At 48.7% G+C, this 15,956-nt stretch overlaps 1 protein-coding gene across 2 annotated transcripts in view; it reads right to left on the bottom strand.

Annotated features, from left to right (window-relative positions):
* ICE1 (interactor of little elongation complex ELL subunit 1) overlaps positions 1-15,956 on the bottom strand; it is a 58,952-nt gene that overhangs the window by 16,644 nt on the left and 26,352 nt on the right. The window contains exons 1-5 of one of the 2 annotated variants that reach the window (XM_057540554.1): positions 13,905-13,994; positions 12,496-12,582; positions 10,175-10,584; positions 3,197-7,906; positions 1,798-1,966 (exon numbers count right to left, since the gene is read on the bottom strand). In XM_057540554.1, the coding sequence (XP_057396537.1) occupies positions 1,798-1,966; positions 3,197-7,906; positions 10,175-10,465 (5,170 nt within the window). In that variant the 5' untranslated portion in view covers positions 10,466-10,584; positions 12,496-12,582; positions 13,905-13,994. Of the gene's footprint in view, positions 1-1,797; positions 1,967-3,196; positions 7,907-10,174; positions 10,585-12,495; positions 12,583-13,904; positions 13,995-15,956 lie in introns of those variants that run through there. The other variant, XM_057540553.1, reaches the window with a different exon arrangement.

The following is a 15,956-nucleotide window of genomic DNA, read 5'->3' as shown; positions in this document are numbered from 1 at the left end:
CCTTTTCTGTCTGGCATCCCCCTCTCAGCAAAATCCATGTTGCCGCACGCATCACTAGCCCTTTCCTCGTTTGTCTGAGTAGTATTCCAACTGCTTGATATACCACACTGGTTTTTCATTCAACTCCTGATGGACCTTTGTTTCCAACCATGGGCTATTATGAATTAAGATGCTCTGAATACCTGTGAACTGTATATGGATATGTGGATATGTCTCTATTTCTGTTGAGTAAGTACCCGAGAGTGACATATCTGTGTCATATGATAAACTGTTTAATTTTATAAAAAACTGTCGAAGTGTTTCGCAACTGGTTGTATCAGTCAACACGAAGATTCGTATCTTGTTTGGCATGACGCCGCATCTTTTTCGTTTTCTCTGTTCTATTTTATCTAACACTGCAGGGTGTATAGAGAGAGGGTAACTCAAAGCATAAACTCACTGCACTATTTTGATCTGTTACTTTAGAAACCTTGTGCTTATCTGATTATACTTCCTCCTGTCTCAGGACCCCACATGCTGTTCCCTCTGCCTGGAATTCTCTCCCTCACTTTTATCTTCACATCTAAGTTCAAAAGGCACTCCGAGGAGCAAAGCTTCCCTGACCCCTGAGACTCTCTCAAACCCACCTTCCACAGCACAAGTCATTCATTCAACAGATACTTAACGAGAGCATACAACACATTCTTCTGGGGTGAGGATGTAGTAGGAACAAGACAAACAAAATCCCTGTCCTTACAGAGTACGTGACCTAGTAGAGGAAAGAGACAGCAAATGAAAAGGTAACAGCGTAACCATAGCAAAGCAGAGGGAAAAGCTTCCCGACAGAGAACCTGTTACAAAGACCCAGAGGTGAGAGCGGGCTGGGTGTGTCTGAGGAAGAACCAGAAATCCCACGTGGGCTCTGCAGAGACCCTGTCGCCCTGCTTCCTGCTGCCCTTCACTGATAAAACCTGACGTGTGCGCCCCACTGGAAGGCTGTATCTATACCTGGGTTTGGTCACCATCAAAAGCCTTAACACTTATGTGCACCCCGTAACTATTTGTTAAATAAGTCAGTGACTGAAAAAATAAATGAAGTGGGCAACAAACACAGCAGCCTCACTCACAACTCTGCAAGTGACAGATTCAATTATCCTGATATTTAAGCCCCATAAACACTATGGTAGTAAAAGATTATCAATCTTTGCAATCTAGATAAGACTCTCTGATGTAGCATTAAATTCCATTTGTGTATCACTTTGCTATATTAAAATGTTTCCACTGATGATCTGATATGAAGAAGGAGTCCTATTTGCTCCATTAATAGACTTAAGAAATAGTAGTAAAAGGAAAAGAGAATCAAAGGACAGCCCTCCTTTCCATTTCTCCCTGAAACTTTTCTTTCCATGAGCTTATGAATGAATCCATCTTAGCGTTTCTGCCCTTTCCAGCTAGTAACAGAGCAGAGCGGTTTGTCACTTTAAAATGATTCCATTATCTTGTGTCAACTATATCTGACTCTAAAGTAGCTGCACAAGGAATAAAACCGATACACACTAATGAGAGATACACTTTCATACACAAGTGGAAATGTATATACTGACCGAAGTAAGCTTAAGTCACACAAATTCTCCCACTGAAAACCAGGTATAGCTGGGTCTATAGCTAAGGCTCTTCATGCCTTCTGGCAAATGCACAAGACAGCATGATTTTAAAAGATACACAGCAATACCTTAGCTGAAAATACAGATGCACATATAAGCAGATAAAAAAGCAACAACCCGTGTTCAATACAAGAATGTCGCCATCTAAACATACCTTCCTTAAGTAGGCTGTAGCAAAACAAGCGAGCTCTTTCCAAGTCTCCCAGCTGCCGACAAATACCCACATACACTCTGCAGAGGGCGTGGATGTAATTGTGCTCCACAGACATCTTCTGAGTTTTCAGTTCTGAGAGAATAGAGTGAAGCAAGCACTCTGCTAAAGGCTGAATTGGAAAAAACAAAAAACAAAAACGAAAAGGCAATGTACACTGATACTAATCTTCAGCCTACTAAAGACCAGCTAAAAGTTACAAAATTAAGTACCTTTTGGAAAGTTGGAAAGATAAAACATGCCCTGTCTCAGACAGTAGAGGACAACACCCACCGTGGTAACTTGCTTTAGCAGGGAAAGCTGTGAGGCTCGGGGAGGAGAGAGCCCACGCCTGTCGGCGGCCGGGGGTCAGTGGGGCTGCAGGGGCCACGCGGCGAGTCCCAGGACACCTGGATGCCTACTGTCACTACCACCACTCCTACAAATGACCACTTTTTGGTTTTTACTAAAATAATCTGTATGTGTGTATTAAATCCACTCGAATTCTACTCCCATTCTTGTTTTCTGAACTCCAACGTGCTCTACACATTTATCCTGTTTAGATCTTAAAATACTGGGTAATGTTTTCCTCGCCCAGGAAAAGGAGCATTAAATAATTTGATACATTCAGTCATTTGAAAATAAACATCTTTCCAAAGTTACCTGTACTGCTTTGTGCTTTCTGAAATGCAATCTAAGAAAAATAAATATTTATACCATTGTGATTCCAAGGATGTACAGATAACCGATAAAGCATAATCCATGGGACACTGGAAATCATCCACCCAGTATCAACATAAATATGTAGAAAATAAAAACCGAGGAAAGTCCTAATAAACCATGTAGGTAAATCTGCATAATCCTCCCCCAGCCCCCTTCCCGAAACTAAGCATCTGTTCCTGTTTGATTTCTGACCTACATCAAGGGGGGGAGGGTGCAAAACCCACACACTACCTTTCTGACTCTCAAAATTCTCAAGTGTGTATATAATACCATTCACAGAAAAGAAAGGCTCTATTACATAGCAATTTGATGCTTTGAAGCAAATCATTTCAAGCTTTTAAGCATGCCAGAATCAATGGGAAATACGCAATTTAAGTCCTGACAGGACTTTTTTTTTTTTTCCTTTAAAATTTTAAGGTATTTGGTGAATACAAATTATCAAATCTCCAGCGCCTTATCACTTCTCAAATGTACAAAATGCTGGCTAGAAATAAAGTATAGGCGCTAACGTTTACACGGGTGACTGCCCGTCTCTGAGAATGAACTTCTGTTCGGGCCGGCTCCCCTCTCGCTGACAGGGGGCGGCCCGTGTCTGAGGACATGCGATTCCTAACGCCCCCAGAGCAAAGAAGCCACATACCTTTCTTGTTGTGCTAAATTCATAAACAACTTCTTTCTCTTGATCTCTCATCACAGGCTTTTTGGAGATGTTTCCCACATACACATGACTACGAATAACAGGCAACAGGTCAAAGGACGACTCCGCGATCTTCTTCAGGGCCTCCGCTACGGCGCCGTCGTAGGACTCCACGGTCTCCGTGGGGCTCAGGGGTGACTGTGAGACTGCACCGACGGCCAGAAGACGCCGCCCCTCCTCCTCTGCCCTCACGGCTGCAGCCTGGGAGGGGTTCCGTTGGGGGCTCCGGCTGACGCCCTCCGAGGGCGGCTCTGGCTCCGGGGACCCGCTGTCCAGGCGCAACCTCTTAGCGCTCCTCGGTGTACCCGCTGACGGCGCCCTTTTCCCGCCCGAATCCTGCGGAGGCCCCAGATCTCTCGACTTGTCCCGCTTACAGTCACCACCAGAGCTGCCCCCTGCTTTCACAAAGGCGGTTGAGCTTGAAGTGATGGCTTTGAAGCCCCTGATGGCGCTGGCGGGCCCCGGCAGGTTCTTGGGGTCGGCCGGCGGGCCTCGCGTGAGCTGGATGTTCCCTTTGAGGATGCTGAGGGTGCGGGCCCTGGCGGACAGCTCTGGGTACATGGTGTCCAGGATCTTCACGGAATTCTCCTGGGGCGCTGCCACCGCCGGATGGGCAGAGGCGAACGGGGGCAGGCGGCCGGGCACGGGGACGGCGTGCTTTGGGGTCGCAGCACAAAACTGCAAAGGCGATGACAAGGCCCTGTCACTGGCCAGGGCGGTGGACGGGGATGGGGACGCTTGTGGAGGAGAGGAGTGCCCTGGCTCCTCCGGCAAGGGGGACACCACAGGAGACACCACAGGAGACACCACAGGAGACACCGGGATCTCACACGGCGGAGAGATCGGGCCGCGGGGAGAGACGGGTGAGGAGGGGCTGGAACTCGACATCGGCGGAGAGGCTGGCTGTGAAGTCCTTGGAGGCGTGGCTATGAGAGGAGCCAGCAGCGGGGGCAGGGGGGGGCCCACCTCCTGCCGGATCTTACTCAGCGTGTCCGCACAGCAGTCCGCAGGAGTGGACGTGTCGGCGCTGGCTAGGATGGTCTGCGTTTGACTCCTCTGAGTTTTTCCGTTCCCTCTTTCTCCGGAAAATGACGGAGAAACTTCACTCTGAGTCGTCTCCACTCTGCTCGACGCTAACGTCTTTACCAGTTTGTGTGTTTGATCTCTGTTTGAAATCTTTGCTCGACTCTTATTTTTGCTCAGCGGCTCTAGCTTCGAATTACAGTAAGTGTGATCCGAAGGCACAGTCTGCGTCTCAAAGTTTTGATCATATATCTCAGCGCTAATCCTCACGCTGGGTTTAACGGGTCTATTCCGCAAACGACTTTTATCAAAGTTAGCACTCTGACCGCTGCTTGAGATATCGCCCTGGGTTCCGGCCACACTACTGCCACACTGGGGCTCCTGAGAAGGAAGGCCAGGGCGACCGGTCTCTGGGGACTTCTCCTCGGAAGGAACGGGAATGAAGCCAGCTGCCAGCCCTTCTGGGTCCGGGGAAACGGGGGCATCTTCAGGAGCGTCACACAGGATAACCTGGTCCACGTCTGGCATGAGCGCTACCCCATTGATGATGGTCCAGTTGTCCCCTTTCTCAATGACTAGATTCTGATCGTTATTTATCAGCACGTTTATAACCTCGGAGGTCACCGTAGAGATCTGACACTGAAACGCCACGTCTCCCGGCCCCACTCCCGGGGCAGCGCACAGGGGCGAGGGCTCCGGGGGTTCTGACGAGACCCCTTCCTTACCATCCACTGGCCTGGTCGCATCCAAGTTACCCCCAGACCTGCTGTGCGTGTTTTCATGGTCAGGCCCACCACCAGTGGGAGAACCGCCCCGAGCGCCCGAGCCAGCCGGCGTCAGGGGCGCAGAGGAGCCGGCTGTTTCCCGAGGCAGCACTTGCTCTTCCTCATGCTCTGCTGTCACGCCGTCAGGTGCATCCTGCCCACCCGCGTCCTCGCGGTCGGCCTGCAGCTCCTGGCGGACCCTGGTGAGCGCCCCGGGCAGCATCTCCAAGGAGCGCTGGGCCAGCTGCCTTGTGCCCCTTGAAGGGCAGCCGTCGTCTTCCGAGGAGCCGGTGCACCCCTCAGAGGCTTCTAGTGCCTCCTCTTCACACACGTGCTTTCTGTACTTTTCTCCTGAGGGTTCCCTTTGCTTTAATTCCCTGTTCATCCCTTCATTTAGGGTTCCTTTGCTAGAACATTCTGAAACAGAGTCCCCCGAACTATACCCTCCTAACTGACAACTTTCAAGAAACATCACGACCTCGGACGCGGAAAGCCCGGCTGTCTCGGAGAGCGCACCGAGGGTGCAGTCCCGCAGAGCCGCGGCCAGGCGCCCCACCTCCACGGAAGGCCTGGTCTCGGCCACGCCGGCGCCGGCGGCCCCCAGGCCCCTGCCGGAGGCCCCGACCGCGCTCTGCTGGCCGTCCTCCAGCCCGGCCTCGGGGTCGTTCTCTCCCTCGCTGCCGCTCGGCGCCTCGCTCTCTTCTACCTCAGTGTCGCCTCCGCCTGCCTCGCGGATGCCCATGTAGCAGTGCAGGGCACCAGGGGGGCTACTCTGCAGCACAGCACGCTTCTCCTCACCTTTGCTGCCAAACGCTGGCGAAAGAGCGGTCTCTGCGGTGTCTAGGGCTGCAGGAGAAGCCCCCCCAGGAGTGTGAGAGGGCAGTTGCAGATGCTCCTTTGGGCCGTGCTCTACAACAGACGGGTCCCGTGTCACGGCCAGGGCCTCCCCAGAGGCTCCGACGGTGTCTCCAGCAGGAAAACCTCTTGACAGCATCACCTCCGTGGCTGGAAGTTTATCCACATCCAGCCTGGATGTGTCCACATCTGTGGCAGGAAGACACGGGCTCTGCTTCTGCACCTCTTCCTGCACTGTGGCTTCCATCACGACGTCTTGGTTTGGGACCAGGATGTCGCCAGAAGAGAAAGATAATGTACTATCTGTGGGATAACAGGAACTTTCTACTGGTAAAGAACCCCCTGGAGAATCAAAGTCTGATTTTCTCCAGGGGGAGGAAACTCGCGGGGCAGCGCTCTCTGTAGCAGCCGCCCCCCTGCTTCTCGGTGCTGTGTGCGCTCTCTCCTCACATCTTGCTCCAGAGGGCGTCCGACCAGCCCCATTATCAACGTCTGTCACTAAGGGGGGCTCCCTCCTAGCCAGTCTCGAGGGCTCCCATCGTGCGCCCTGCATGGTTTCGGGCCGTGCCTGCTTGGTGATAACTGACACCTGGTTAGGCAACAAGGATGCAGGCGCCCTGAACCCCGCAGGGCTGTTATCCTCTCCAGCACGTTCAGGCGTGGACGCTGAGCCTCGGCTTTCTGAGGACGCCGCCGCCTCTTGATCACGTTCAGGTTGAGGTCCCAGCCTTTCTTCACCACTTCGCCGTAACAGATCACTGTGGTGCCACGAAGTGCTTTTACCAAAGCCAAAGCCACTCCTGATCAAGCCAGACTGAGGCCCTGCCAACGACGTGAAATCTGACCGACTCGGCGTGAGCTCGACCCTCGGACCTGGCCTTTCACCCGGCCCGCCTCTGGCGGCTCCCGAGAATCCTGACTGCAGGAGTGAGCAGATATCGTTCATGCCCTTCACAAGGGTCGTACACCCCACCTCGCTGCCCCTCTGACCGTTAGAATCAGACGCCTCCGACACTGGGCTCAGAGCGCGTAAGCTGTTCTCCAGGTGGCCTTCTCCTATGGGACGCTCCGGGGGCTCAGAATGCACATCTGTCACGGTGAACATGGCAGCCTGTTCCAAACGACGCAGCTCGAGAGGGCCTGCTTCAGTAGGAAGAGATGTTTCAGCGTCACCCTCCAGCCCAGGGGGAGAGCGGGGGTGACCGCAGAGAGACGAGGCCACAGGGGAAGACGACTCCTCCCCCAGACCGAGCGCCGCGGCAGCCAGCGCGGCCCCTGCTGCTCCTGGGGCAGAGGGGTCTCCTGAAACGAACCCTGGCATCGCTTCTCTTTCCTTCTCCAATTCTCCAGACAGTCCCTGAAAATGACCAGAAGTGGACAGGCGACCTGATGCCGAAGTGACCCCATCAGTCAGTGTCCGCTTGGCCACCTCCGATTTGGGTGATCCTATCACTCCGGACACTGGGGTTTTTCCTTCAGGTGCGCTGGGCTCATTCGATGGCCACGGGCCCAGGGGAGGCTGACACGAGGCTGACGTCCCAAGCGCCATGCCCTCCTCTAGAGCCAGGCTGCTCGACAGCGTCTCAACACGCTCGCTGCCCGTGGCTTTAGGACGTGTCTTCTCCGTCTGCACTGACCCATCCATCTCCCGAACCTCTCTTTGTCTTCCTGCCTCATCCAAAACACCTTTTTCTCCCTCGCTCACGGACTCAGATGACACCGTCCAGTGTCTCTCATGAGCAGAGGGGAACGCGGCTGCAGGTTCTCTCAGGTTTGCTGTAAATGTCCCAAACCCAACCGCTGTCACCTCATTGACTTCCAATGTATTTAGAGCTTGGGTGGCTTCGTGTGGTTGGAGCTTTTCCTCCCATGTTCCAGTTCCTTTACTTTTTCCGGATGAGCTAAAACAGTCCAGCGATTCAGGTGTATCATCTTCTGAAACAGGCTCCGAATTTCTATGTTGGGCCGAGTCATGATCACTGGAATCCGTACACTCTCCGAAGTAGATTTCCTTAAATATAAATGAATTATATTAATTAGTTAGTAAAATACTACTGCAGTCAACTAAACGCAGCTACCAACTAAATGCATTAAAAAAGTGTGTGCTTCCTGAAGAATCTGAGCAAAGGGTAGTCCACTCTCTGGACTCTATCAATGGATGGGTAGGTTTCAACGAGCACAGCACTGCTTCACCTTCTTTCCTTAAAGAAGCTGCCTCTCCCCAGCATTTCCTGCACTCACACTGCTTCTCCCCAAACGGAGAAGCTTCCCAGTTCTACTCCACATGCAGCCTAGGGTTACGTCTGTTCTCCTAACTTCGAAGCAGGCCTCCTCTCAACTCTGACGTCCCCATGTTCTGGCCCAAAAGGCTTCCGCCTCTAGCTGCCCAGCCCCGCCTGCCTTCCCCGGCGAGCCGCGGGCTCTGGCCCAGTGCAGCTCGCCCCAGCGCCAGCCCGGCCATCGCTCTGGGTGTCACCCTGCAGACCCCTCTGGCCACACCTCATGCCTGTGCTGTACCCCGACACCTCTGCCTCCTCCACGGCCCCTGACTCCGGGTCTGCTCCGGAAGCCCCCCGTGACTCCCCACCAGCCCCTCCCGTCTTGAGTGACCCGCAGCTACCACACGGCCCCCAGGAGAGCCGGTTCAGCCACCCGTGCCCCCTGGCCTGCGAGGCCCAGGGACTGACGAAGGGTCACCACCGTTGACATGAACTTGCTCCCACTGGAGAAATCCTTTCCTCCCTCGGATGCTAGGGCACCATCACCCCCTGGTTTTCCTCCACTGTCCTGACCATTTTCAACCTCTCTCCTCCTCTTCTGTTTGGCCGTGTCGGCACTGACAGCTCCCCAGGACTGTCGGGACCCGACCCTCTTCTACACACGCATTCCGGCTGGATGGCAGCACGCAGCCCCGGGCCTCTGCTGGCCCCCAGGCTGAGGCACCCCAGCACCTGCGTCCACCTAGCCTGGCTCTGAGCGCCACGCCCATGGACGGGGGTGCACCTCGCACACGCCGCACCTGGAAATCCCGCGCACACCTAGCACTTAACATTCCTAACATTACCTCCCCACCCAAAGAGGTTCTTCTTCTCTGTTGCTTCCAGCATCCTCGACCCCCACTCGCCTAACAATCGCACCGCAAATCTCTCGAGACGTGCTGCTCGCTCAACCTCGGGACCTTTTCCAAAGCGGTTGACTCAAATGCTACTACTGTTCAGCTGTCAAGAACTGAGGAAACTGCTGATTAAATGACTTCCCGACTACAGTCCTGCCTCCTTCCCGACTCTCCCCTCCCCCTCCCCATTCATACTGTGACTAAACGAAAACCTTCAAGTGGAACTGGACCATTAGCTCCACTTCTTTGGATCCACCGGGGACTTCCCTTTGCCTTCAGGATACAATGGAGAGTCCTTAGGACACACATGGACCCGGGGACCCGGTCTGGGTGACTGCTCCCCAGAGTCAGGTTCGCCCCGAGTCCTACACCTCTGTGTAAAGAGCTCCTCCACCTGACACAACGCACCCTCCACACGCTGGGCCGGGACGCCCGCTCGCTGGAGACGCTCCCGCCGCCCTCCGCCCGGCTTCCTTCCGGCGTGAGCTCCGTGTCCAGGCCCCTCCGGCAGCATGCTTCCCAACAGCGCGGACTCCACCACGGCCCCGTTATGGGGGCGACCGCCTCACAAGACCCCACCGGGGTGACCCCGGCCCATGTCACCTCAGCCTTCCCAATGTCTAGCACCGGCTCCAGAACGTAACAGACGTGCATTATGGTTTCCCGAATGAAGGATGTGACTCAAGGAGTCATTTATCTGTTCCTTAAGCCAAAAAGCATACAAATCTGCTCTGTCAAGACTAACTTCCTAAGAAATTACAATAAACCATTCTGCAAACACACAAAAAGATGGTGAATTCATTGCATGAAGGTGGGGAATTCAGCAACCTAACTGACCTGCATGCTCTATACATGGACTTCCCATCTCTGAAAAACTCCATGTCTATAAACACTTGTTTAATTCATTCATTCCATATCTGTTATGAGTCAGGCACTAAAGATAAGAGTAAGCAATTAAGACACAGGAGGCCTACAGTACACTGTAGATGAAAACAATAAAAATGCACCCCTAGTACAAAATGAAAAAAGCCGTATGTGCACGTGGACCCAAGGGCACCGGCCCGCCTTGTTAAATCCTCACGTTCCTCCCTGACACGACCTGGTCTGAGCTCCCGTAGCAGGATGGACAACGTGGCCACCAGGTAATGCAAAGTGTCAACTTACAGGTGAGAGTGAGGACGGAAATGCACCCAGGTGTGGGGCGGACAGCAGAGGGGGTGAGGGCACCGGGGACAGAAGAGGCGGCAGGAGCTTGAAGAAGTCGACGGCAGCCTGAAGATCTTCATCAAAAGAATGATCGCGATCAGAAAAGTCAGCGCGGTCAGCCTCACTCCCCTGCGCCAGAGCCTCAGGGTTCCGGTCCTCTTGAGAGACACCATCGTCACGGCAAGCTGCTCCGCCCGGCCTCTCTCCCCCCGCGCCGCCACACGCGGAGAAGTCGCCCTCTACCTCCATGGACAGCTCTGCCAGGCACGTCCGCACGGCCGAGGGCCTGAGAGCGCTGCCCCCTGCTGGAGGGGACACACCACCTTCCCTGGGCTCGAAGGCTCTGGGGTTTTCTTTGGCAGGTTTTTCTGTGGGGAAAAAATATATATAAAGAAAACCTCTTAAAAAAGCCTTATTTTAACAGTTCAAAATGCTTGCATTAAATCCAAGTAGAAACATTTTTAAAAGGCAACGAATCCCTTCCTAAAGAATATCCTGTAAGACTTGAACATATTCCACAGAAGTATGCTTCCCTCACAACAAGCAACCGAGAAGACAGGCAGGTGGATGGTGAGATGCCCGTGTCCCATTAGCAGCAGGGTGTCCGTGCCAAGGCGCCCATCCGCCGCCATGGTAACGGGCCTTGACGATGCCCTCATTCTCTTGGGAAATCAGCAGGACTGGGGAGAAACAGCTTCTGCATACAAGGTGATAGGAAACACTATCTTCCCTGTCTAAAATCAACCTATATTAGGCTACTCCACGACCATATTTGTATAATATTCTAGCTAAGGAACCTGACTAGGTCACGTAAATACTTTGCATTATAACGCAACAAGAAAACTACTAGAAAACGCTAGTTCTCTTTGGATTTGGATTTTGGTATACTGCAGTAATGCTAATTGTTAGTAAAAATATTGTGTCCTAGGAGATAACTAGAAATAACCATTTGTCCTATTTGAAAGCTGTAAAAATACATTTTGGGACTTCCCTGGTGGTCCAGTGGGTAAGACTCCATGCTCCAAATGCAGGGGGCCCGGGTTTGATCCCTGGTTGGGAAACTAGATCCCGCATGCATGCCGATTCCCACATGCCGCAACTAAGACCCGGCACAGCCGAATTAAATAAGTAAATAAATATTTAAAAAAAAAATACATTTTGCAGAAGGCCTCAGGGCTCCTTGGAGCAGTGTTTGATAACAGGGCTGGGGAGGGGAAAATACGAGCTGAGCCTTAAACAGCTCGCAGTACCAGAAGTAAAGAAGTACTCAAAACAGGACGGGACATGCCTAAAAGACCCAGGAGCCAAACTAAAGATGGTCCCAATAACCAAATCTGGAGCAATTTGAATAAGATAATGAAAGTACTGTATTATAACATACAGAATAAAATAAATATCTGTGAGACTACACTGACAGAAATAGTGAATAAACAAGTCAGTGGTGAAAAGTGACGGCTCTTCCTTACTGAAGAATTCCAATTAATACACGTAGGAGGAATGAGGGAAATACAAAAACCATTAGAGTAGTAATCGTAGCAGACACGATCCATCAAGAGATGCTAAAATCAGTGGGCTACAGTTGGAGAGAAACAGAATATTTGCAGTGTCAAAGCATCTTCCTCAAGATAATCAATGAGTAAGGAAGCAACAGAAACTTTACATGGAGGAACCTGGCCACCACCACCTGAAACAAGTAATCAAGGTTAACATCCCCAGGGACAGTGCAGACCCACACCCCCTCTCCCCTGGCACACTACTGGGGGACTCTCGCCAAAAATACACAGCTTCGCTCTCAGACAAGAAAATATCCCACAAACCAAAAGATTCGTATTCTACCAGATGATTCGTATTCTCCAAAAGGGTCAGAGATGTGAGACAAAGAAAGACCGTTAACTGTCAGACTGCAGGCAATTAAAGGAAGAATGACTGCTAAATGCAACATGGGGTCCTGGGATGGGAGGCGACAAAAGTGGGAAAACGGTGAAACTCGGTCTTCCGCGTACACCTGCCATATACATCTCCCCCCATGTGTCTTCCAGTTTCCATGAATACTCCCTGACGAAAGGTGCTATTACAAAATAAAAAGCCAGATGCATTCACTGAGACTAGAAGTCACCCTGGAGGGAATGGAGTTCTGTATGACTTTAAGTACCCATCCTAGTTTATTTCACTCTTCCAATGTGAGATTCAGGAGATATTAAAAACTGAAGGCATATAATGACCACAGTAAACATTTCTACTGCATGTATGAAATGTACTTCTGGAAGCTTCTCTCTCACCTGGGACAAATCTGCTGCTTTCACCAGGTAGTCTGTGTGTTGTGTTTATACAGAGCCAGAGTTCCTTCAGAAGTAGTTTTACTTTTCCTGTGAAAGAAAGTAAAGTATTAAAGTCATGTCATTTGGCTCATTCTACACAAGGCCAAAACACAGTCCTGTAAAACCGGGATTTACTAGGGAATTAGAAAACCAGGCAACTTAAAACATCTTCCCCAAATTCAATCACTGCACACAGTTCAGTCAGCTACTCATACAAAGGTCTACTGATAGGCTGAATACAAGCTCGGGTTTTTTTTGGAAGGTGGGGTGCAAACAGGGGTAGGACCCAAAAAACCATATCTACTTGTTGTTAAAGGCCTTTATCACCGTTATGAATGCACAGTATAAATAAATCTTTGGTCTATGTACTTTCTACAGACAGTGATATGAGACTGGGGTCAGGGGTGGGGGGAAGCATAGATATAATGACCGATATAAGAGATTATGGCTCTATGTAGTCTACAAAGAACAAAGAACAGTATCCCCTCAGTTCCATGAGGTTACCGGAAAAGCCATCAGAGTTGACCATGCTGTAATTAACTTAGGGGCTTCATGGATCTTGGAAAAAAATTTAATGGCCTTAAGGGGAAATGGGAGGAGACAAAAATGTGTGTGTATAAACATGAATAGGGAGAGAGAATCACACATGAGCAGAAGCATATGCTTCTATAAGGAAAGTGAAAACTGGAATTTTCATAAATATTTTTCAAAGGGGTCTGATTTCCTAAAATGGTTAAGAATCACTGGTTCAAGTTGAAAAGCAAAGGGCAACTATAACAAAGACAGGCCTAATGAAAGTCATATAACATTAAGAATATTATGCTATGGTTTTAAAGTCAATTTAACATTAAGAACACAAATTCCCAAAAATGTTCCAAAGCAAAAAATATTCATAAAAATATAAACATGAACAGTTTGTGTCAAATACGCATAAAAAGACAACCCACACTAGTTAAAATTTAACTGAAAATAGCATTAAGTATTAGGTAATTTCAGTCCACCCTTAAGTTCTGTTATAGTTCACTGGAAGTTCTTAAACTGAATCATTTATTGAAAATACTGAAATCTTTAATCCAGTTCTAGAGAGGCTAAAAAGACCAACCTTTTAAACCAAAATTTCTACAAGGAATCACAAATTTTGGAAGAGGTCAGCCCTATTTAAGTTGGCAAACTACATCACTCTAAAAAATGAAGTCCATAGTAAGAGGACCAGGACAAATGGGGCACAAAAACAGAGAAGTTTGAAAAGCTGGACATTTCCAACCTCTCCTGAGCCAAATCAGCCACTGTCACTGTGTGTGAGGTACATCCATTTTTGAGTTTCAAAATTCTGTGATCAAGTAGTTTATCTACATTGTGATTTAACCTACCCAAAAGCCTGCTTCCAAATACTGTAATCCCCTTTGCTTAAATGACCTGACCAGGATCCCTGCTTATTACGTATACCCAAAGCAGCAAACAAGGAACCTTAAAAAAAAAGAAAAAAAGTTACTTTTCTATGCTTACGGAGACTATTAACCAGAGCTAGGCCTATTTCAGCTGAGCACGCATTCATTACTTCCAGTCTAACATAAAAGAACTATCCATTCCCAGCAAAGCAGAAAATGATCTTCATTGTGGCATCGTTAGTTGTGAAAACCTCCTTCAGCTGAACTGCACACCTTCCCCTTATCCTTTAAAATGCCTCCTTTATCAAAATCCAGGCATCTCTGAATACAGTATTTCTGGACTTTACTACTCCACTGATTTGTCAGTTTCCACGTGAATAGCACGCTTCTTTAAACACGATGGTTTTATCAGTATGTTTTAATATCTGTGCAGGCATGAATGTGGCTCAGAATTTTCCTTTTCAAAAATTAAATTATTATTCCAAACAGCTATTCTTTCCGATAAGCCTTCACCATCTGGTTTTAGAGTGTATATTTATAAATACATGTGGGGAAAATGCACATCTTTATGCCTTGAGTCTTTCGATCCAGGAACATAGCATTTATCCATGTGTTCAGATGGTTTAGTTTTCCTTCACGGAGGCAGGCATGCTGCTTTCAGGTCTTTCCCCGGACATCTCAGGTTGGCTGCCACCTGAGATCGGGTTGTTCTTATTCCACCCGTTTTGATAGGCTAATGATGGCCCATTGTGCGTGTTCACTGTATATACCAGCACTTTCCCCAGCTGCTACACTTCTGTTTTCCTTTTGCCACATAGATAGTCACATCATTTAAAATGAGGACAACCTGACTCTTCTTTATTAGCACTCACAGCTCCGACTCTTTTGTGTCTGCCTGGCTGCATGGCTTAGGGTCCCCAGCACACACAGAAGGGATGGAACGAAATGACTATGCTCTTAGGGTTTCACCTTTCTCAAGTTCAAAATGTTTTTTTCTGTTATTACCTCACCAACTTTCTTTTTTAAATGAGGAATGGGTACTGAATTGAGATGATCCTATCACTTTCCTCTTAACCAGTCGTTGTGGTATTCCTGAGATAAATCCTTAAGTCATAACTTGTCCATATTCTAAATTACTAATAGATTTGAGTTCTTAAAATTTTATTTAGTACTTCTGTAGCTTTATTCCTAAGTAACAGAGTTCTGAGTCTTGAAGATATGTATGCATGTTATTCTTAATTGATCTTGGTACAGGGTTATGCTAGTCTAAGAGAATGAAACAGGAAGCATTCTACATTATTTAAGTTCTAAAACCAAACAATAATAAAGACATCAGTTTTCCACTTCAGGCTTGCTCACCTGCAAGCCACCTAGATCTTCCATGGTGCTGGATATTTACCTATTTTTAAAAATTTCTTCTGGGTTATTTTTCTGTTCAGGATTGCAACACCTAGTCTGTGTCAATTTGAGTATGTTTTCCTACAAAATGGTCCATTTTATGAACATGATAAAATCTGAATATAAATTTGTAAATTAAAAATAATTCTCCAAATGTATTTTTATAGCTTTCTCAGTCCTCGTGTGATTCGGTTTTTGTTTCTTCTTTTCTTGAGCAGATTTGCCAAAGAGCTGTCAGTTTCACGAGCATTGCAAAGATCCAGTTATTAGTTTTAATGGTCCCAAATCAAATGCCTTGTTTCCTATTTCATTAATTTATGTCTCCATCTTCATCAATTCCTTCCTTCTATTTTCCTTAGGTTTCTGCTGTATTTTCCTACCTTCTTAGTCATTCATTTTCTGTAATTCTTGCTTCATTTTCTGTAATTCTTGCTTTCTAACATAATCGCTTAAGACCACAAACCACTCACTGAATACTATATTGACTATATCTCAAAGATTTTAATAAATACTGCCCTGCTTTTGTTTATTTCCAAAACAGTTTAGTATTTCAGTTTTTATTTTTTCTGTTATCCAAGAGGGGTTTGTTTGTATTTATTATGTGTGTTCAGCTATCAGTTTTTCAGGGCGGAGGTA

Source organism: Balaenoptera acutorostrata, chromosome 2 (assembly GCF_949987535.1).
Source record: "Balaenoptera acutorostrata chromosome 2, mBalAcu1.1, whole genome shotgun sequence".
NCBI classification, from domain to species: domain Eukaryota; kingdom Metazoa; phylum Chordata; class Mammalia; order Artiodactyla; family Balaenopteridae; genus Balaenoptera; species Balaenoptera acutorostrata.
The sequence above is the reverse complement of the archived record's forward strand: the minus strand, read 5'-3'. Positions and strand labels throughout refer to the sequence as shown.